Raw genomic sequence first — 22,132 nt, 5'->3', positions numbered from 1 at the left:
CAAGGGGGCAGTGTTTTCCTAAAAGTGGATCGAGGTTGCACGTTATATGTATGTGTAGTTTATGTACAATGATTACCTCATTTCTACAACTTTCCACCATATTTATAGTATAAGACTTTAATTAGGAACTTGAAGAAATCAGTTTATGTCAGCTTTAGGTGAATAAGTCAAGATCAGGACGGCCTGTGAAGTCTTACTCTTTTTTTTTTGTCTAGTGTTTGTCCAATTTCTAAAATAACTCGTGAAAATGCACTAAAGAGTCAATTTAAGAGTAAAAACTTTTTTAAGTTCATTTTATTTGTATGAAATCAATATTTCATGTTAAAATAAGTAATGGAACACGCTGCATGTATGTACTGATTAAACTATAGGAATGTTGCTATAATGAGGAAAAACTAGAGCAGGGAGGAAGGGCTGCTGATGGTAGCACCACAGTGACAAGTAGATATGTATGGAAAGTCAATACAGCTTTGTTCTTGCTAATGCACTAAAAGTGGTGTAATATTTTATAAATTGTGTGTTATAGGAAAACATATTTGGCTTCAAGTTAGGACCAATAATATACAGTATATCGTACAGTCAATTCACAACGTTCCACTTCTGAGATTGCTCCGTTGCCGACGGAAATTTCGCTGGGTTTTCACTCTTTTTCTGCCGGATGTCCGATTTTGCAGCGGCACAGTGGCTCTGTCCGGTGCTTAGCGCCGCCCAGGACGATTGTGATTGGTTCAAAGAAATGCCAATAAACCAGAGCGAGTTTTTCTCCCATCCTCGGGAATGCTGTGTGGACTAGCCAGACCCTCCTTCGCAGCGCCGTGGAGGAAGGTCTGGCAAAGCGAGACTAGGTTGACAGTAAAGCTGGGTTACATGCATGCATCGTGTCCTGGGAGTCCCTTTGCAGTGAAATGTAAATGCTGACCAATAGCATTGATTCATGAAAAAAGAATTAAAATGACAAAATATGGAGATACAAGGTTTTTGCCCAACAGCGATATATACACACATACACGCCTAAAGCGAAACATACATGCACACGCATACACAGACACACAAAATCTCCATTGTTATGAGGTTGGATTAGTTGGATGTTGTGTTTTTAATTCCACGTTGTTCAGATATAATATAGCCTCGAGCTGCTGGCCTCTAGCAGAGATGAGCAGAGGGCTACAGAGTAGAGCTGTAATCGGTAGGGTTGGGTATCGTTTGGATTTTTACGATTCCGATGCCGAACCGGTATTTTTAAAACGATTCTGATTCCTAAACCGATTCTTGAAAAACTGAAAAATGACATCAAAGAAAGGCTCTTTTATAGATGTGGTAGCCGTAATATGCTTTTTTACGTGTGTTTTGGTGAGCCCAGAGGGAAAATATGGCTTGATGGTGTTTTTTTGCCTCCAACGGCGCCTTCCAGGCAGCTAACCCTAACCTTAACCCTAAACATAACCATCGCCGCGCTGCCTGGGAGGAGACGTTGGGGGCAAAAAACACCAAAGACCGAAAATATGGCATTTTAAAAGTAGCATACATTTACGGTAGCTAGCTAACGGTGGGCTACAGAGAAAGGGGGATATTATTACGTACGTTTCGGAGCGACAGAGGGAAAATATTGCAGTCGACACATTAAGTGGAACCGAAATGAGGAACCGAAATTTGCGTTCTAATCCGGTCAGATTCCTACCAGTTGAATAAGAACCGGCTCCATAGTGGAACCGGGTTTCGGTACCCAGCCCTAGTAATCGGGCCTTAAAAGTTAGGCCCGACAAGGCCCGAGCCCGACAATAACATTTTGATTGACAGCTTTTTAAAAGCCTGAACCCGTCTACAGCCCAACATTATTCAAACCCCTCGCTATTTACGATATTAAAAGGCCTAATGTCTTTACAGCAAAAGCTGACACACTTCTCCGTCACCGTTTGTTTCACCTTTGCAGGAATGGGTTTCGATGCCGTAACAAACGTTGTGATTATAGGTTGGTTGATCCAGGGCACTGGCAGGTGTTGAATAGCCCTGATCAACATGCCTTATCAGTGATGAATTCCCTGTTGTTTTGCTGTCGTACTTTAACAGGATGTTGCGTCTTTTGCATTTCACATAACGCACTGGCTCATTATTGTCATTATGCACATGGTCAAAAGTTTTCCACGCCTCATACTTTGCTTTCTTTGCCGGTGCAACCAAAACGTAATTGCCAGAGGCAGGCCTCCGTTTCACCTCCTCAGCATCCATTTTCACGCTAATCGAAACTCATCACCTGACCACTCATTCACCGCGCAACCCGGAGCGAAAAGCCAAGCCCGTGTAAAATGATAAAAATTAGGCAAAGATCTTCAGCTTTACTACAGAGGTCTGCTAAGCTCACTACAATTTTCAAACTTTGCTGCCTGCAAGTGACATCACTTGAGCTTGAGGCAACTCATTAAACTCCACACAGCTCCCTGTGGAGACACAAAAGGCCTTTCCACATACGTAGTAGTACTGCCCAATAGCCTACATGTATACATACTTTAATGTGTAAAATCTGTAATGCTGTATTTTCACTTTAAATTTGAGGCTGGAAGTAAAATATAAGGATTTCAGGTGAAGTTTGCTGCAATCGCCATTCAGACATGCACAGTGATTTACTCTTTTCAAATGGAACTATGTGTGAATGCAGTGGTTGACACGCCGGCTGAACCCTGGGGATAATCAGCATGCTGCTACCAATGAGTGAAAGACACACTTTCTCACTCAGACCACACTGGATATCATGCACCTCTGCTAAATGTTACTTCAGTGAGGACCAGTTTGCTTACAAGTCTTTTCTGCTCGTGTGACTGTCCACAGCTAACTGGACTGGTCTGTCAGGATGGTGAGAGGCTGTCACCATCCCTGTGGTGACCGGAGGAAACATACATTAGCTTATGCTGGCTAGCAAGTCTTCCTAATGTGTGAAATTGCTCATGTAGTTAAAAAATCACTCCTCAGATATCTGTCTCATTGGGACAATAGTGTTTTTGCAAAGGCTGATTTGCTGATTGCAACGTGCAGGTTGCCATGTTTGACTTTTGATTTTTAGGTCGTGAGGTATATTACCAGATAGGGCATGTCACAGGGATCTGAAGCAGTGGTTCCCAACCTTTTTTTGTCTGAGGTACCCCCAGAGCTTCCCAATGTATGTTCCAAATGTCTAACAATTTTCATGATATAAAAGTAGATATTGTTAATTTTTTCATATTTGTTGAAATGTCAATATTTAGATTGCTAAATGTTTGAACTGTTATCCATTACTTTTAGCTAATTATTTGAACTGCTTAGTCAGTAGGCCTACTTTCAGCTAACAATTTCAGCTGCTTATGCAATACTTTTAGCTAACTATTTCAATTGTTTATCCATTACTTTTAGCTAATTATTTGAACTGCTTAGTCAGTAGGCCTATTTTTAGCTAACCATTTTAGCTCCTTATGCAATACTTTTAACAAACTATTTCAACTGTTTATTTGTTACTTTTAGCTAATTATTTTAACTGTTTAGTCAGTAGGCCTACGTTTAGCTAACCATTTCAGCTGCTTATGCAATACTTTTAGCTATTCTTTCTACCATTTATTCATTACTTTTTGCTAACTACCTGTTTAAATGTATGTGTTTGCTTGCTAACTAGATTGCAAGCACTACTGGTGTTCAGGTGTTACAGCTGATATATTCTTTTAATAAAATAATTTCTATTTTTTTTAATTAGTTGAGCTGCTCCACAATCTTTCCACATACCCCCAAGGGGGTAAGCTTCTCCTCGGACCGCGTAGCTCCTATGGCGCCATTTTGATGCTACCAAGTCATCACCTCCCGTTAGCATTCCATTGACTGCCATTCATTTTGGCGCCACTTTGACAGCAAATAACTTTACATCTGAAGCGTTTAAAGACTCTATTTGACCATTGTTTATTTCTAAAGAAACACGACAATGTATAAAAGGCTCCATTACCTTGTATCTCATGTTATGGCTCCGTAGCAGGTTTTTGTAAAGATAGGCTAACGATTGTGTCATAAACCACGCAACATACTGTCGCACAGTAGAGAAATTACCGCACAGTACAGGAGAAGCGCGCAGGCAGTTTCGTCTCACATTAGCTGTTTAAGTGTAATTACTAATGTTAACTAGCATTTTAGTTAGCAATAATTAGCCTGTGCCTATGTTATCTCCTTACATATACCTACACTCTCCGTCTCTGTAAGATTTGGAATGATTGAGATTTCTCTTGGCACAGCTACCAAAAGACTTACAACTTTCAGACAACTCTCCGTCCATGCGAGTTATGTGTTCAAGGAAAGCCAAGAGGGAAAAGGAAAAGAGACAGAGCGAGACAGAGAGCCAATGTGTTGTGTTAGCCTGGCAAGCTAACAGTCAATAATGGACATAATAAAGAAAATATATAGATTTGGTTAATTTTTGGTCTCAAATTTGGCATTAACAGTCGTTTCCAGTCAGTCTGGGTCTCTGTTTTAGGCCACTGCAGAACTCTAGTATGAGTTGATTTGCAAAACATCTTCAAATTTGATCTTGTAGCATACAGCATGACGGTGAAATTCATTGGAACAGAAAGTACGGGAACCGCTCAAAATCCGATTTGCCTCTACATAATGGCAACCGACATCTAATAATCACATTAACAACCACAAACATGTTGTCAGCCTTCAGTTGTTACTATGAAATTTGGTGGCAAAAAGATGTGAAATGCAAGGATTCTGCCTAACCCTGCCATAGGTTAGGAACATTGTAGATCCGTTAACTGCAAGGGAGGTGAAGCCAGAGGCCTGATGGGATTGTGTATGGGTGGGGCAGCTGTATGACTGTGCAGGGGTTGAGGGCACGGAGGAGGCAGAGTCTGCTCAGCTGAGAGCAATGTCTCACCAAGGTACCAGAATTTCTTCATTAACGAAGACACACAGACATCAGAGGGACGGGGTTGGGGTTTTGGGGCGGACGAGGGGGCGGTCTGCAAACACACCTCCCCGCCGCTGCGCTGACTCGCTGTTCCAGACTTGACAACTTGTTTTTTGGCAGCGGCCCCTCGTAAATCACCCGCAAGGCCTTGCACAATGTGACTCACCATCATAATCGTGGTGTTTGCGGAGGCCGCTTCGCCCTTCTGTCGTCTTCCGTAAGGCTGCTCTGTGGCTTATTCCTGGAAGTGAAGGAGGGATACGTGAGGGGACACCAGGACGAAGATGAGACAGGAGACTGGCATCTTCCTCATCTGTCAGATTTAGATTTGCCCCATTGGATGAAATCACAAGTCTAACTTCACTCCCTGTCAGTGTCTGCTTCCTTTTTTTGTTTTTCTTTCTTTGATACTTTTCGTTTATGTAATTAATAAACTCCAATTCTGTCACTAAAACAGATGGAACATGTAGTTTCGGTGAGTTTTACCCTACACTACCCCTCTTCTACAGCTAAAACTAATAACTACAGTCACAATAAGGCAAGAGTGAGCCAATTCAACATCTGCATCTGTTGTTTAGAGTCCTCCGTCCTCCACACCTGGGTGCTGGGCACACTCTGTAAAGCGTATTTGTAACACACACTTCCAGGGGTGGAGAGAAGGGCCAGTGTGCAAAGTCCATCTCCAATTGTCAATTAGTGAAGGCCAACACAGGCTGCAGGCTGGGGTGTACAGAGCAGATCAGCCATCTTGAAGAACAAAGGCTTCAGTGAGCTCAGGGTCCTCAGATTAACACACACACACACACACACACACACACACACACACACACACACACACACACACACACACACACAGTGTGTAAGTGAGAGAGCAGAGATGGCTCTGGGCCCAGCAGGATCTGTTTATCGCTCCAGACTGAGCAAAGACCATCAGCAAACATCCTCCCCACTAAGTCTGGACAACTGCTCATAAACAGGTACTCACACACACACACACACACACACACACACACACACACACACACACACACACACACACACACACACACACACTGGAGATGAAACACAAGGGCTCAGTGACTCTTTTTGGCTTTTTTTGTTTACTGAAGTCATTCCACTTTCCAACTCCAACCCTATGAATAATAGCTATAATAAAAAAGCTATACTCACTGTACTATATCTGGTAGAGCTTGTAGACACAGTAGTGTTACATACTAGTGATAGCCCAGCATGATTTACAAATACTGGCTAATATCAAAATAATGTCCAGTATTCCATATTGGTCCAGTGAATCAAATATTACAAATATGAGAGTATTGAATACATATGAGATATGCATAGAAAGACATGTCAAATACAAATCAGTTGGATTGGTGTGCAGAAACTCAAGATGGTACATACATACTGTACATATGTGTAAATGTATGAAAATACATGTAATGGGGTCGGTGATATGGCAAATGCTTTGCACCAAGCACAACAAATGTTACATAAAGTTGCATTTGATGCTGCTGTCTAAATGTTGCAACTACAGTCCATCTGTACAAATTGCTGTACATTGCATTCTACTCTGTGACTAAATAACCTGTTAAGAAAGCCACTGAATGGGCCTATACATGTGACAACACACATTGTTGTGTTTGTATACATGTTACTGCAGAATTAAACCCTCCTGCAACCACGCAACAGACCACACGCCACATACAATATTAAATAAAGTTAACTGTTCACACAGTACAGTAATGTGAGCTATTTAAATTAGCTGGATACATGGTTAAACAACATTTACTTTTACCAGTGTATCTCCGTGTGTACTGTACGTCCACAGCACACCAGCAAACCCACCAATCGGTCCCAAAACAACCCAGTTAGAGAGGAAATTGCGTAAAGATATTCTTTGTAAATCTTTACAATCATTCCCCGAAAGAACCAAGCAGGCCTGCCTTGTTGCACAGTCCAAATTGTCTTCAAAACTTGCTAGCTCCAAGTCTGTTGTTGTTTCCCGAAGAGATCGGAGTAAGACAACGGCAACACACGTCGCCGCCGGATTTTCCGGTGATTATCCTGGAAATGAACTGTCGTCGCCAAAGTATTACTGTAGGTAATACGCTGACTATGGGTAGGTACCTCATACAATACATTTTCGTGACAATATATGCAAAACATATGTTCAATACGATGGAATTATGATACTGTTTTATACATAAACTACCCACGTAGGTAGTATTGACCTCAACCGCAAACAACGACAAGATTAAAATCTGGCTTAAACATCAATGCACCTGTAATAATAATACAAATATATAATAACATAATAATAGAACACTTACTGTTTAATGACTACTTGCACGTTTGACACTTGTATTAGTACATTTTGTTCTGTACTTTTACCTCAGTACTATTTTGTATACAAGTCATTATAATGGAAGTAAGAGACCACTGCTATTAAGGACTTCTGCCTTCTTCCAAGAAGAAATGAATACACTCAATGTTAATTTGCTCATCTGAATAAATATCCTTCATCCTCAAAAGTAGTGGATCACAGAAGTCCAAGTCTCATTTGACAGTTTAAACAAAGACAGCTACTGTATTTTGCTTAAGCTAACGGAGATAAATTGCTACATTTGCAGAGGTAGCGAAGTGGAGCTTTTCAGAAATGTCAGCGTTTTATGATGGGACCTTTGCACGGCTGTGATCGGCCCCACCAGCTGCAGGTCACATTGCTGCTTCATTACTGTTTGCCCGAGGCCCCCGTGACCCTCCAGCCTTCATTTGCACCTGGGTGAGGACCACTCCATCACTGCTCAGGGGCCGAACCTCTGTGGGCCTGACACACACACACACACACACACACACACACACACACACACATCACACCACTGACATCATGAGTGCACGGCCAAGAAGCTGGCCTCAGATATGAGTTGAAGCAACTATAAAAAAAATACTTTCACTGTATATTTTAGATGTTTTTGCCTTTTTGTTTTCTTCTCTTGTCAATTGAGCTTGGTACTGCAAATGTTGATTTTTATTTAATTTGATGTGTTTTTAGTTCTGTAATTCCAAATATAAATATTTATGACTTATAGATTTTATATGTGTACTTGTATTTTTCCTTAGAATAGAATCAAATCGAAAGAATACACTTTGTTGTCCCCGAGGAGAAATTGGTCTTGGGCATAGTGCTACAATCTGTTACTTCACAACACAAACATGTCACAGAGTAACTATTCTAAATTACATCAAATCAACATAAAACCAAGCTGAAAACAACGTTAGATATACATAAGACATCTTAGGACATGAAGGACACATCTGACTGTACAGACATTACGCCATCTTAAAAAAATGACTGTTAGAATTAAAGTGTATTTATTGCATTTGCTTTGTTGTGCTAAGATTTAGTATTGGAGTCCAGCTGCTTGATAGAGGTTGGGATAAATGATCACTTGAGTCTGTTTGTTTTACATCTCGGCACACGGAATCGTATTTTTCCTTCTTTAACAAAAACAAAAGTTGAATAATACACGTCAAGAGACAATATACCATGAGACATTCCTGAAAACCAATAGTTTTCTAAGAAGAATGCACATCACGTCAGTCAGTCAGTCTGACATTTATTTAGTTAAGTTCATAACATGGATTTTCTGTTTTGCTGGAAACGTACTGTAGTACATATAATGTAGTCACTGTCTGCGGTACCATGTAAACAAAAAATATTTGGGTGAATCATTGGTATAAATACAAAATATTGAATCTAGGGAAATTAATCAATTTTAAAAAAGGTTGCCAAAAAACTCCTAATATATATACAATTTTTGATTTTTCTTTTTTCTTCCCACCTCTACTCTCCAAGAATGCCCGATAGACTCACTACCCCCAGTGATCCGCACCTCGCTACAAGCCTTGGTGTGCGTTACTTTTCTATATTATAATAATAATAATAATAATAATAATGTAATAATGTACACTTTATTAATCCCGCAAGGGGAAATTACAATGTCTTTCAACTCTGTTGTTATTACACAGGCCTGAATTACACACACATGCTCAGTAGCTATACATGCACTAATGGAGAGATGTCAGAGTGGGGGAGCTGCCCATGGAAAGGAGCCCCGAGCAGGAGGTGAACTGGCACCTCTCCAGCTACCAGTCCACCACCGTACTTTGGTCCGTAACCCTCCGGTTCCCAACCCAACTCCCTACTGACTGAGCTACTGCCACCCTAACAAGGTGTTTAAAGTCATGCCGTGCAAATAAAAAGGTTGGTCAACTGAACTGAGTTTGGTTTGCGTCCACTGTGTTCCTGCCAATAACGCAAAGCTGACTTGTGCTAAATGCCCACACTTAAGGGGCTTTCCGACTGGAGAGATTTTTGCAGTTCTTAGAACTAAACGTTCCTAGAACACTTTTTCGTCGTGTTCCGACAGGAAAAATTTGGGGATTTTTAAGTTCCTCTGGCCGCAGTAGCGTACTTTTTTAGCTCCTACTTCAGAGCAGGGTTTTTTCCCTTTTCCCTTTTCCTAGGTGTACTTGATTGGTCGAACTTATAAGTCACGCCCACTGCCAACTCGGAACTTGCAGACAGAGCAACAACCAACAACGGGACATTTTTAACAATTTTCACCATCTTACTCATCATTAAATTCACTTCTGACAACATTTTAGGCGAGAAATTAACTGTTTAGATTTCTAATATAGGCAGTCTTGCGAAAATTGATGCCGAATTGACAATTTGCTTCAAAGTTTTCGGAGTTGAGAAGCTCCATGAAGTGAGATCGACAGCCAGCAAGCGCCTGCCCCGGCCTCTAGCTCGTCGCTCGGCCAGTCTTGGTCAGACACCTCGCTGTGAGCTGGAGGTCTCTCAGACCGCTCTCGTAAATAAGAGGCTTTTATTTCGCCGTTGACGGTTCGTTTGTTTAAATATCACAACACGTGTCCGTCATAAGATTAACGGGAACCTGTGGTTAACTGTCTTTTTGGAGTTAAACTCCACAAGAGTGTCCTGCGGCCGTCACACACACACACACACACACACACACACACACACACACACACACACACACACGTCCACAGCGCGGCAGGCAGAGGCGGGGTCTGTTCCGAGTATAATGAAGCCCCGTCTGTGTTGAGCAAAACATTATGTGAATGACTACGAGAATGGACGGGATGCTGCTTTGTTGTTGTTGTTGTATGTGGCGCTAAGGTCTCGTGACGATGCTATAAAGACCGTTCCCGTGCTTGCGTCACTCCCTTACCCCTCCTACCAGTCCCTATGGCTACTTGGCCAGTGGGAATACAAACAGAAAAAAAAGATTTTGGGGGAGAGTAGTTGTTAGAACTGCTTAGAAGTGTACTTTTCCTCTAAAAAGTACAAGTACTATCCGGTCGGAAAGCACCTTTAGTTTACTCTCTTCGGTCCCAGGTGCTAGCATTCTGGGTCCGTATCCAGTACCTTTGACTTTCCTCACATGCAGATCTGAATGTGTTAGCCGTATGTCGCACCACAACGCAGATTGTAACAAAAGGGTGCCGGTGATGGAAACGCAACCTCGATAGATTTCTTGAACTGGACTTTTCTCCATCACCTCGTTATTTCAATTACATGTCAGAGAAGCCACATTCACTTAGCGTGGCCGTGCAGACGCCGTTATTTAAAGAAAGCTCATAATGTGGGGCCAAACGTTTGATGGTTGAGGTTTGATGCCCAAGGGCAACGTGAGAGTTGCACCTCCACTCTAAACCCGTGGGGTTCGAGATGAGGACAGAAAGAGATGTTGTTACTGTTTTTCTTGTTGATTAAACCGCAGTGGCCTTTGTTTGCCTGACCTCACAGATTATGGGGCTTCAGTGTTAACGTACGTATTGTACATGGCGTTTTAAGCTTTATTTTTCTCTCTGCGTTTTAAAAGCTCTGTGTAAACTTATCATAAAATAGTGAATCAGTGGCCGGGTTGGCTCAGTGTGTAGAGCAGGCGCACATATACTGAGAGGTTTATGCCTCGACGTAGAGGTCCAGGGATTGAATCTGACCTGTGACGATTTCCTGCATGTCTTCCTCCCCTCTCTCTCTCTCTCTCTCTCTCTCTCTCTCTCCCCTCCCTTTCTCACCTAGCTGTCCTGTCAAATAAAGGCAGAAAAGCCCCAAAATAATAATCTTAATAAAATAAAATAGTGAATCAATACATTCCTGGAGATAAACTCATTTGAAAAGGTACTAAGTGACAGACAAACAGACAAAACGCAGACCATGTTTTTGAGAAAACAAACAATTTTAATTTATTATTAAATGACATAAATAAAACTCACAGTGAGTTCAAATACAAATAGATAGTTATGTACACTTGTTTGTGCATGGGAGGGGAGTGGGGGGGTCTTGACAGAAACCTGCCAGGATGCAGAAGGCACTTGTGTCTCTCAGTCCAATCTTGGAACATTTATTGCATTATCAGAAAAGGCACATTTATATGGAAAACACTGGACGTTAATTTATTCTATTTACACACATATACACATTTATGTTAGCAGTACCAATTTTTTTTTTTCATCTTATATATTTAAGACTAAAAAGAAAAAATAGCAAGGATTGCTCAGTTGAGTTTGGCTGTGTGGAGCTAAAGGTGTAATAACATTGTTTTAAATGTGTAATAAGCATGTTGGGAATTCTAAGAGCAGAGGCGTTGAGTTGTGACCATGCAGCTATTCTAAGGCTTATTATTCTATGTGGGAAAGTGTCCAACATGGAAGGATATGATTGTCTTTGCACGTTCTGTCTTTGCACGTAAACTGTTCAGTGTGACTACCGCTTAACTTTACACCTTTGATAACTTAGAGGCTCTGGAATGAGTGATCTAAGCTAACAGGAGCCAGAGGAGATCCCTGCAGGTCTTGTGACATCTCGTCTTCTTCCGGGACCGTTTTTTGTATGTCTTTAGTCCCGCTCCTAAAGCCTCCAGAGAATTGCAGTTTGAGCTCAGTAGCTCTGAGCCACAGGCGCCCAGGACGCGGTCAGCCTGGCGATGGAGCTCTCGAACTGGGCCCCGTCCCCGACGCCGACCTCGCCCAGGCTGGGGTCGTACATGGAGGAGGGCGAGGAGACGGGCAGCGAGGAGGTCAGGCCCGTGTAGGAGGAGCCCCTCAGGAACTGGGAGGTCAAGCCTCCAGGTATGGAGCCGGAGGCCGAGCCTGAAGGGGTCAGGGTGTTGCCGGTGACTGACCACAGGCTGGGGTACTGACTGTGGACCAGAGGGACAACAGGGGGTTATTATTATTATTATTATTATTATATATATATATTTTTTTTTTTGGAGGGGCTTTTTATGTCCTTTAATTGACAGCATGGGGGGATGCAGGTGATATGTAAATATACTAATAATACCACACTGTAAAAAGACTCTGTTACAAGTAAAAGTCCTACATTGAAATTGTTACTTAGTTAAAAGTATCATCAGGAAAATGTTAAAGTATTAAAAGTAAAAGTACTCAATGCAGAAAAATCCTCACATTTTAGAAAGTGGAAAGGATCCAAACAGTTACAGTTGGGTCGTTTGATTTATAATAAAACATTTTTTTGTGTGCAAACATCTTAACTTGTAAAGTAACTAGTAACTAAAGCTGTCAGATGAATGTAGTGGAGTACAAAAGTACAATATTTCCCTTTGAAATGTAGCGGAGTAGAAGTAGAAAGTGGCATGAAAAGAAAAGACTCAAGTCAAGTACAAGTGCCTTCAAATTTGTACTTAAGTACAGTACTTGATTAAGTCTACTTAGTTACATTCCACCACCATCATTGACACATTAACTAATAAACACAAGAGATGCAACATCTCATCTCAACATAACTCAAAAGTAGAACAAGACTTTGTGCAGCCACTGCTTTCATAGCACTGGTTTAAACTGTATCTGGTTGGGAAGCTCACCCGGAGTTAGATGTGGAGTTGGTGGTGTGGGACAGAGTGCCCATTCCTGTGGAGTTGGGGATCTGAAGAGCAGACCAGCTGTCATGAGTGGGCAGAGACCCTGAAGTGTTGTCCATGTAGTTGTCTGGGAAAAAAAGAGGCACAGACCACAAATTAATGCAAATTCTCCCGTTCGTTTTCATTCCTCGCATGACACTAGGGGTGGAACGATACATCGATCTGGATCGATGTATCGATCCAGATCCAGTCCTCCACGATCCAAAATGATCGATACAGGGTGAAAATATCGACACATGTCGTCCGTAAGATTCCCACTTTATATTTATTCTTTTTATGAAAAAGAATAGTTTGTTTTTCATTTAACTGTCTGGAAGATCTCAGTAATAAAGACGTCTGATCGTATTTTAGGTTGTTTTTTTTTTGGTGGGGGTTGCTTTAAATGTAACTGTGTTAAACGGGCATATCATATCACCTCATATCAGCCGCGGGCCCCTGAATTGAAACCAAAATCATCCTATCGTGACAGACTGAGTTAGAGATCATCAGTAGATATCGTATTGTCGTCCAAAGAATCGATATAATATTGTATCGCGATACAACTTAGGATTTACACCCCTCCGCGATACATTTTCATACATGTATGTATTTTTAGGCTACATAAGGTCCGAGTGGGGGGGGGGTCTTACTTGTGCTGGAGGTGCGGTGGGGGTAGTGGCTGGGGTACGGGGCCGCTCTGTGGCTCCTCAGGCTGGAGTAGCGCTCGCAGTAGGAGCCCGAGTGGCCCGCTGTGCCACTGAACTGAGGAGGGCTGCTGCTGGGACAGATGGGACTCTGGCCTGGGAGGAACCAACCTCCAACTGTGGAATTTAACAAACAAAAATAAGTCTTATAACACAGCACAGTTCTCTGTATGAAAAAAAAACTTGATATAAAGCATGCAATCTACAATGTACTATACATCTGCCCATTGCACTAGTTATATATCTTTTGCATTCTGCACTAAACCCATTCAGCCTCCTTTCTCTTATGCTAAACAGCTATTTTGTATATATTTGTTTCTGCGTCTGGATTTATTGTTTATTTCTTATTTATGTCTAATATGTTTGTGTGTGTACGTATGCACCAACCACCAAGGCCAATCCCTCGTAGGCGTAACCTACTGTGGCAATAAACCCTTTTCTGAGTCTGATTCTGATTCTGATTTTGCCATTTATACCATTTCAGAAACGTAGAAACAAAAGGACAAATGAAACTCACGTTGAGAGTAGCCGGACTGTTGGCTGTCTGCACTGTGATCGGGCATGTCTTTATGGTCGCTCCTGCAAATCAAAAACAACAATGTTAGATGCCGTACCGCCAGTAACTTGGTCATTTGAGGAGTAATTTGAGCCTTCAGGCCTGTACCTTTCTTTAGCGTCCAAGAAGGCTTTAGCGAAGGGATTGTGCTTGATCTTCAGAGCAGTAATCTATAGAGAGGACATTGCAGATGTTAGCGTTTCCAATCAATATCCAAGACACTCACTTGGGAGCGTTGATATGTTTCATGTAGAGCATATATGCCCCCGTGCGCAACTGACCTCTTCGTTCTGGTAGGCGGTGACCGCGATGAACTGTGTTTCGGGGAACGACTGGCTGCTGATCATCTTCTGGATGCCTCCAACCTTCACGATGTGTATCCTCGGCTCGTATTTGTGCAGAGAATTCAGCATGATCTATGGGGAGGGGAAAAAATCCCAACATTATAACAAACTGCAGGACTATTTCACCCAATGAGTACATAGTACTTTTCTCAGATTCAAGTGGAGGTGTAAAGAGATATAAATCCAGTGTTTTTTTTTGTTTTTTTTGTCTTTCTCCTGATACTAATGATCCACCTTATTTGGCCATGTTTCAAAAATAAAGGGAAAAAGAAATCCAACAGTTCCTAAACAAAGTGGAAGGATTTTGGAAACGAGTGTATTATTTCATATTCCAGTGGTAAAGTTGAAAGACTAATTTAACATTAAATAGCCTCTTTAAATGAATATATCTTCCAGGTTGTTGTTTTTTTTTTCTCATCCTGTTGTATTGTATTGTATTTTGTGTCAGAAACGCTTTTCATATCACCCTAATTCCTGATATTCTTCCCATCTAACAGTCTCCTCACCTGTCCGCCCCCGTTGAGTTTATTGGAGAGTTTGACTTTGCTGAAGGAGACGGGCGCTTTCATCCAGTGCGCCCCGAAGTTGGGGGAGTCCGGGTGGATGTAGACGCAGCTGGGGCTCTGGGGCTCCGGTTTACCACCGGGGACCCACTCCCCGTTCACGTATTTCCACCGGTTGTTGTCCGCCGCCACGAAATCCAGCAGCACCGAGTACATGGCGTTGGGGTCCAGGCCGCTGACGCTGGCTCGGAGCACCGGGAACATCCTCCTGCGGAAACAACAAGCGCGGAATCGGTGAGGACTTGTTTTAAGTCTGTCATTCAGGTTTTTAAACACGTCATTGTATTGGAGCTCAATCACAGAACCAAATTTCGTTAGGTTAACCTTTTTTTTATATTAACCTAAAGGCCGCTCAGGCCTCGCGAGCAGACAGAGCAATTGTGTATTTATAGTTTATTTTTTTGTATTTGACTTCATGCTGTTGGTTGTGTTGTTCTTGTTTTGTTTTTTTCTTTTTTCTTTTTCTGGAAAGCACTTTGTGACCTTGTTAGGAAAAGTGATATAGAAACAATAGTAATAAAGTAATAATAGTTTATTATTATTAAATTGTAGGCTATTATGTGCGAGTCTGCAAGATATCAAAATAAAAACCTGCTTTACGGCTATCACAATTAAAAACATCTTTATGAAGTCATTTAAACTCATCACACTGAAAACCCCCGTGCGTAAAATGCGCGTAAAATGTGCCCGGCCTGTGCGCAAAAGGACAACCATCGCAGCCACGGCTTCTCCACAGGCTGCTGTTGCTGCTGCTGCTGCTTCATCGGGACCTACCTTCCAGTTTTGGTGACAATCATCTCATTGGTTAACTCTTTAAACTTGTTCCATAAGTCTGCATCATCCAGCGTCAGTTTAATATCCCTCTCGGACGCGTCTCCCTTCTCGCTGCCCTTTTGGAACTCGCTCTCCACGGCGCTGAGCAGATGCTCCAGGCGCTGGTCACTGTTGGAGGAAGTCATATTTCCGAGCAGTTTGTAGATCGATCTAAATCCAAGAGGTCTGGTGCAAACGGGTTGGGGGGGGGGGGGGGGGCTCACTGACTCAGAGACAGCCGCTGACAGAGAGAGAGAGAAGGCCCGAGTGATTAGGACTGCTTTCTAAAACCCTGAAGGCCTCATCATTTAACGGCCCCCAGGGACCTCATGGGGATGCGGGGGCGTGGTTTGTGCGCACACATCTCGCCTCTTTGACCTGGTTCGACGTCTCCAAACGCCGCCCCGCCCCCAGTCTGAACCTCTCTCTACAATATAACACAACTTTAGATGAATACATTAACAATAAAACCTTTTCAGTTAAAATTATTTCCCCCCAAACCAAACTCCACTCCAAAACTTCCACTCTTTTTTTTTTTTTTTACAGATTTCCCAGATCTTTAAAGAACGGCTTCGCTGTAGGACATGCTGCTGGAGTGAAGTTTGGTGATTTATATTTTTTGATACCTACAAATCAAGTATGTTGCATTTGATGCCCAACACATTCAAAGCTTGGCGTTGAGACAAAAGAAGGGAAGCGAGGCCACAGAGCCGTGCCTTTGAACTCAGTTGTATATTTGCAAATAGTGCTAATCTTTTGTTGTCTCAAATCCACATGGGAGAGGGCTTGTGTTTACTGAGCATGGGCCATTAGGGCAGACTCTGTGTTCCTGTTGTGCCAAAGTGTGGACGGCCCACAAGTGATGCCTGGATTTACATAATGGGCCTGCATGAATCCCTCTGATATTAAATATTTCGGCCAGTTGGAGGCTGAGGGCTCGACACAGGCCATTTCTCCTATTCAAATAGAGACATTAACTTACTAAACAAAAGCTGTGGAGTCCCTGAACTTCTCAAATCTGCTGTTTACTGGCTTGAGTGCTCTGTAAATAAAGATTATGGTTATTATTACTGGCTACACTTCAGTGTAGTGGGAACATCAATGACTCAAGTCCATTTATACAAAAACAAAGTTGCTTATTTTCACTATTTGCACGCTATGCAGCTTTATATTTCTACTCCAATACAGGCCAGAAGGAAATGTTGTACTTTTAACAATTAAAATGTAGTTGAAATTGAAATATAACACTCCGCTGCTCTTTCAGTGGCCATTCTCTGTTTGTTCTTTTTAAAATGAACAGAACCACAAAGAGATAAAGCCAGGGAAGTTACAGAAGTAACTACATGTATTTTCTATTCCATTCTAGTGAATAATAATGATGAAAACATTGTATATATATATACAACACAAAACAAGAGTGAGTAACTGCTTTGCAGATTAAGATTTCATGGTTTTCGTTGGACAGGGACGCTAAGTGCCATGTAGTAATGAAGTATTTCTACATAGTGGTGATGCTTCATTCTGAGGAAAACATCAGAATACTTGAGAGCTGCAAAGATGAATCCAATAATTCATTAGTTGTGAACTATCAAATCAATCGCCAACTATTTTGATGATCAATTAATCAGTTTGAAAACTCTCTCATTCCCGCTTCTTAAATGTGAATATTTCCTAGTTTCTTCTCTCCTCTGTGACAGTACACGGAATATCTTTGAGTTGTGGCCAAAACGAGACATTTCAGGACGTCTTGGTGGGCTTTAAAAAAAACCCAACCCCGCTGATTAACATTTTTCGCCATTTTATAGACCAAAAAAAACTAATCGATTACAGTAATCGAGAAGAATAATCGACAGACTAATCGACAATGAAAATCCTGGTTTCTTGCAGCCCTAGAATACTCCCTCCTCCAGTTGCAGGCCACCGTGTATTAATACTGAGCCGATACAGTATTCACTGTTACGTTCACATTGTGCCCGTTGATCCTGAGAAAGTTTTTTTTATGTTTCACATGTGAGCCGTGTGGCTTTCTTCCCGTCGCCTGGTATTCCACTGTCTGTGATGTACTTGGAATTGAGTGAGGGCTTTGGAGCGCGACTCCACTTTACTACACCACTTCCTCCACTTCTACAGAGGCCATAAATGTAAAGGGGTTCTCTCACACCTTTCCATCCAGTATTATTCAGCAGCCTCTTCCTTTTCCCCCTGTATGTGTGTGTGTGTGTGTGTGTGTGTGTGTGTGTGTGTGTGTGTGTGTGTGTGTGTGTGTGTGTGTGTGTGTGTGTGTGTGTGTTTTAAAATGTTGGGTCAGAGAGAAAGAGACAGAGAGTTTAAAAAAAAGCCGACATAACCCCCTGCAGGCCGGGCCTATAGGCCCTGCTGACCCCCGAAAGACAGTCCCACTCACAGGAAGCCGCCTCAGAACTCCAAATTAAGATATTATCCACTCATCATGCCTGTTTGATAAATCAGAGATGAGTGGTCTGTAGCTGCAGCAGCAAAAACAGCGGTGTGTTGTGCTTGTCATGTGTCGCCTGGTGATAATTATTAAAGCACGAGACAACACAAAACCTCCTCACAGTTGGACCGACAGGCCACACTGAGGCACAGGACGGGCATCGCAGTCCCGCACGGTGAGCAAATGTCTGCTCTGAAATGTGAAGTTTACTTGAAAAAGCCGGCTGAGGTTTCCCACAGCTTTTTCTCTCCTCAGGCCGCTCAGTGCTGCCGCCCGACGAGCCGAGGGTTAACCGACCGAGGCAGGCCTCGCTCTGGCATCGGCACACACTCACCTAGGTGAGAAATATTGCAGAGGTCTGGTGCTTCACAAAGGGACAGTTATAACGATGCATATTTTCCAGAGGACTTCGCCGGGCCTAAATAAGTAAACACAAGTAGGCGGGTGAGTCAGCCCTGGGAAGAAAAAACACTCACGCACGCACACACACACACACACACACACACACACACACACACACACACACACACACACACACTCTCTCACAAAGACATTTTTTTCATGTATTATGACATAAGCTCGTTACTAGAAAAAAACAACAAGCTCTAATTTTACTGATAAAAACCAAAACTAAGAAAGTCTCAGAGGTGTAAGCAGCCTAAAATTATATAATACATCTAAAATGTTCCTGATATTAAAGATCAAACAGCTCAGTGATGGATTTCATATATATATATATATATATATATATATATATATATATATATATATATATATATATATATATATGATGTGATGTGAAATGTGACACGCAAGCAATCTCTTATATGATTTTTATTGGCTTTTTCTTAAGGAGCTTTTGATCACACTGTTGTTTAATTCTCATCTTGCGGCCTATTTTGCGTTATCTGTGTTGTGTATGATATTAGTGAAATAACTCACTGTTGTTGCTGTCAAAATACAAAACAAGTTGAGTCTTAAAAAATACAGTAAAATAGCCCATAAAATACCCGCCATGTGTACGTCTGTAATTGTACAATGTAAACTCCATCCATCCCTTGTTAAAAGAATTAAACCAAAAATAAAAGATCAGACTGAAAACGATTTTGCAAATGTCAAAATAAAAGCTCTTCCTGCCTCTCTGTCTCAAGCTATCATTAGATCTTAGACAGTTGTGGAAGACGTACTCAGATTATTCGCTTTAAGTGAGACTATGTAGCTTCAAGATTCAAAAAGCTTTATTGTCTAATATGTTGCCACGTTAGAACATTTTCTTTTGATTGAAGGCAGAGTGTGTGTGATGTGTCAGTAGCATGAGTTTTGTATATGTGTTGCATTGGGATTTTGCAACCAATGTCACAAGAGGCAATTGCAGAATAGCATTGTGTTGAATTTCTCTTCAGTTCCCAACATTTTGGAGTCAGTTGCTTTGAAGACGCCATCATTAAGCCACCTGACTAAGCTCAAATGTTGTGGAACAGCAGCACTAATAGAGAAGAGCCATAACATCCAGCTACGTGATCCAGAAATAACATTCACACAGCAATATCTGCAGCAGCTAACGTTAGCTAACGTTAGCTAACATTAGCTACCGTGAGCTACTGGTCATACCAGACCATACAGCCTCCGAGCTAGCAAAGCTACACGCTAAAAATGGCAAATTTTGAAGACAATTTGGAACGTGCAACAAGGCAGGCCTGCTTGGTTCTTTCTGGGGGAATGATTGTAAAGATTTACAAAGAATATGTTTACAGCATTTAATCTCTAACTGGGACGTTTTGGGACCGACTGGTGGGATTGCTGTGGACAAAGTACACACGGTGATACACTGGTAAGAGACAATGTCGTTTAACCATGTATCCTATATCCTATATCCTGGACTGTATGTGTGATGTAGCCACAGCACTGTGGAGTTAGTTCTGGCAATGCAAGATTATATTGCGTATGAATTAAGCTTTTCATTTGTGTAAGGAAGATTGTGTTGTGTTTTTTCTTCTAAAAGTTACATTAAGTTGCTTTAAGTAAAAGTATTAATACCACAGTGTAAAAGCATGCCAGAAGTAAAAGTCCTTCGTCATGTTGTAATTATTATTACTTACAGTATTATTACGATAAGTAAAAAAGTAATTGCACTGTTGTAGCTAGTGGAGCTAATACTAGCTCTTGGCCAGTTTCATCTATGACAATGCATTTTATTTCATTTAATTATCATGTGTTTGCATGTAATATCTTAATATGTGAAGAACTATAGCTGTCAGATTCATGTGATGGAGTAAAAAGCACAGTATTTCCCTTTGAAATGTGGTGAAGAAGTACAAGTAGAATAAACTGGAAATATGCGAGTAAAGTGCAAGTGAAGTACATTTGTACTTAAGTACAGAACTTTCTACATAGAAGTTGGTATGTTTTTTCCCTGACCTATGACCCACAGATTTTTAATACAATGTGTATTGTATTTCATGTTAATTTTAACAGAAAGAAAGAGCAGCAAGTGAAACACCAGCCACTTACATCGCGTGGTAAGCCTACCAGTAAAGACATGAAGAGTCCCCGACACACACACACACACACACACACACACACGCACACACACACACACACACACACACACACACACACACACACACACACAGACACACACACACACACACACACACACACACACACACACACACACACACACACACGGCCCCTGCCCTCCATGATGTGGATTGAGCCCTGAGCTTCGTCTGTCACTTTTGCGTTTCCACTTCAAGTTCAGGAAATCTAAACTTTCCTCTTCTAATCACCCGTCCCTTTGAAAGGAATAAAAAGAATTAGTGGGGACAGTAATTGCCCCCCCCCCCCCGGCCCCCACCGTCCCTCATCTAGGTGCCCTACAGTAGACCTGTGGCCCTTTGGCATGCTAATGATAGCAGGCTCAGCTTTGACACTACAGGGACAGAGCCAGCCAGGAGGACTGCTGGGAGGAATTTGTTATTATCTAACTGTCACTCTGAATGCAAAGCATAGCTGGTGTGAATGAATAAAAGTTGAAACATGTCAGTATTGTAGAACCAACTTAAGAACATTTAGGAAATGATAATGAATTAGAGACTTTGGAAATATCCTCATTAAAACTCTTTCCATTGGACATATAAAAACTCCTAGCTTTATTGTCTGTCCCAAGCAGTCACAGACATTTTTCTTCAATAAGGCTTATTAAAAACACACATTTATATTTTTTTAAGGCCTAGGCGCAGCACCCATTTTGGGGACCAATCAAATCAATGTGAACATCAAATCTAACTAAATAACTTGATTAAATGACTCTGATCTAATGGTTGTACTTGGTCCCCAGTGGACTTCTTTGGCAACATTTGGTCTTTATTATCTTCTCTAGTTTTTCCAACGTTGTATACACAGATGGTTATAATATGTTTATATAAATAATAGTCCAAAATGATTTCAAATTGCAACAATTTCTTTATTAAAAAAATAAATAAAAAATCTCCAGGGAGAATATGTGCACCTAAGTCTTCCACAAACCTAGGGAAAACCCTGTATGATTTGACACTACAAATAAATTCAATTCAATTGACTATACAGACATACAAACACAGAAAACCATTGTCATTCATTCATGGTTTTCCACCCTACTAGATAGTGAAGTTGTATTTCACACACTTTTTGTTTCTTGCAGGTTTGTTTTTGCCTGTTTCCTACTCTCTCTTTTTTTTTTTTTTTTTCCACAGCGATCAGTGTTGCCTGATGTAAATATGAGCAGCTGAGGTCAGCAGACACCAGTGTGTGAGAAAACAGTTAAATCTCCTCACTGCAGCCCC

At 41.5% G+C, this 22,132-nt stretch overlaps 1 protein-coding gene across 1 annotated transcript; it reads right to left on the bottom strand.

The window, feature by feature from the left end:
* Nucleotides 1–11,891: 11,891 nt before the first annotated feature.
* tbxta (T-box transcription factor Ta) lies at nt 11,892–15,999 on the bottom strand. The gene is made up of 8 exons (XM_078267947.1): nt 15,815–15,999; nt 14,984–15,248; nt 14,415–14,549; nt 14,242–14,303; nt 14,095–14,156; nt 13,524–13,694; nt 12,838–12,961; nt 11,892–12,153 (listed from the first exon to the last, which is right to left on the bottom strand). Exons 1-8 carry the CDS (start codon nt 15,997–15,999, stop codon nt 11,892–11,894), a joined length of 1,266 nt encoding a protein of 421 aa, XP_078124073.1.
* Between the last annotated feature and the right edge of the window lie 6,133 nt (nt 16,000–22,132).

This window comes from Sander vitreus, chromosome 14 (genome assembly GCF_031162955.1).
Source record: "Sander vitreus isolate 19-12246 chromosome 14, sanVit1, whole genome shotgun sequence".
Classification (NCBI taxonomy): domain Eukaryota; kingdom Metazoa; phylum Chordata; class Actinopteri; order Perciformes; family Percidae; genus Sander; species Sander vitreus.
This window is presented reverse-complemented; position numbering and strand designations above follow the sequence as displayed.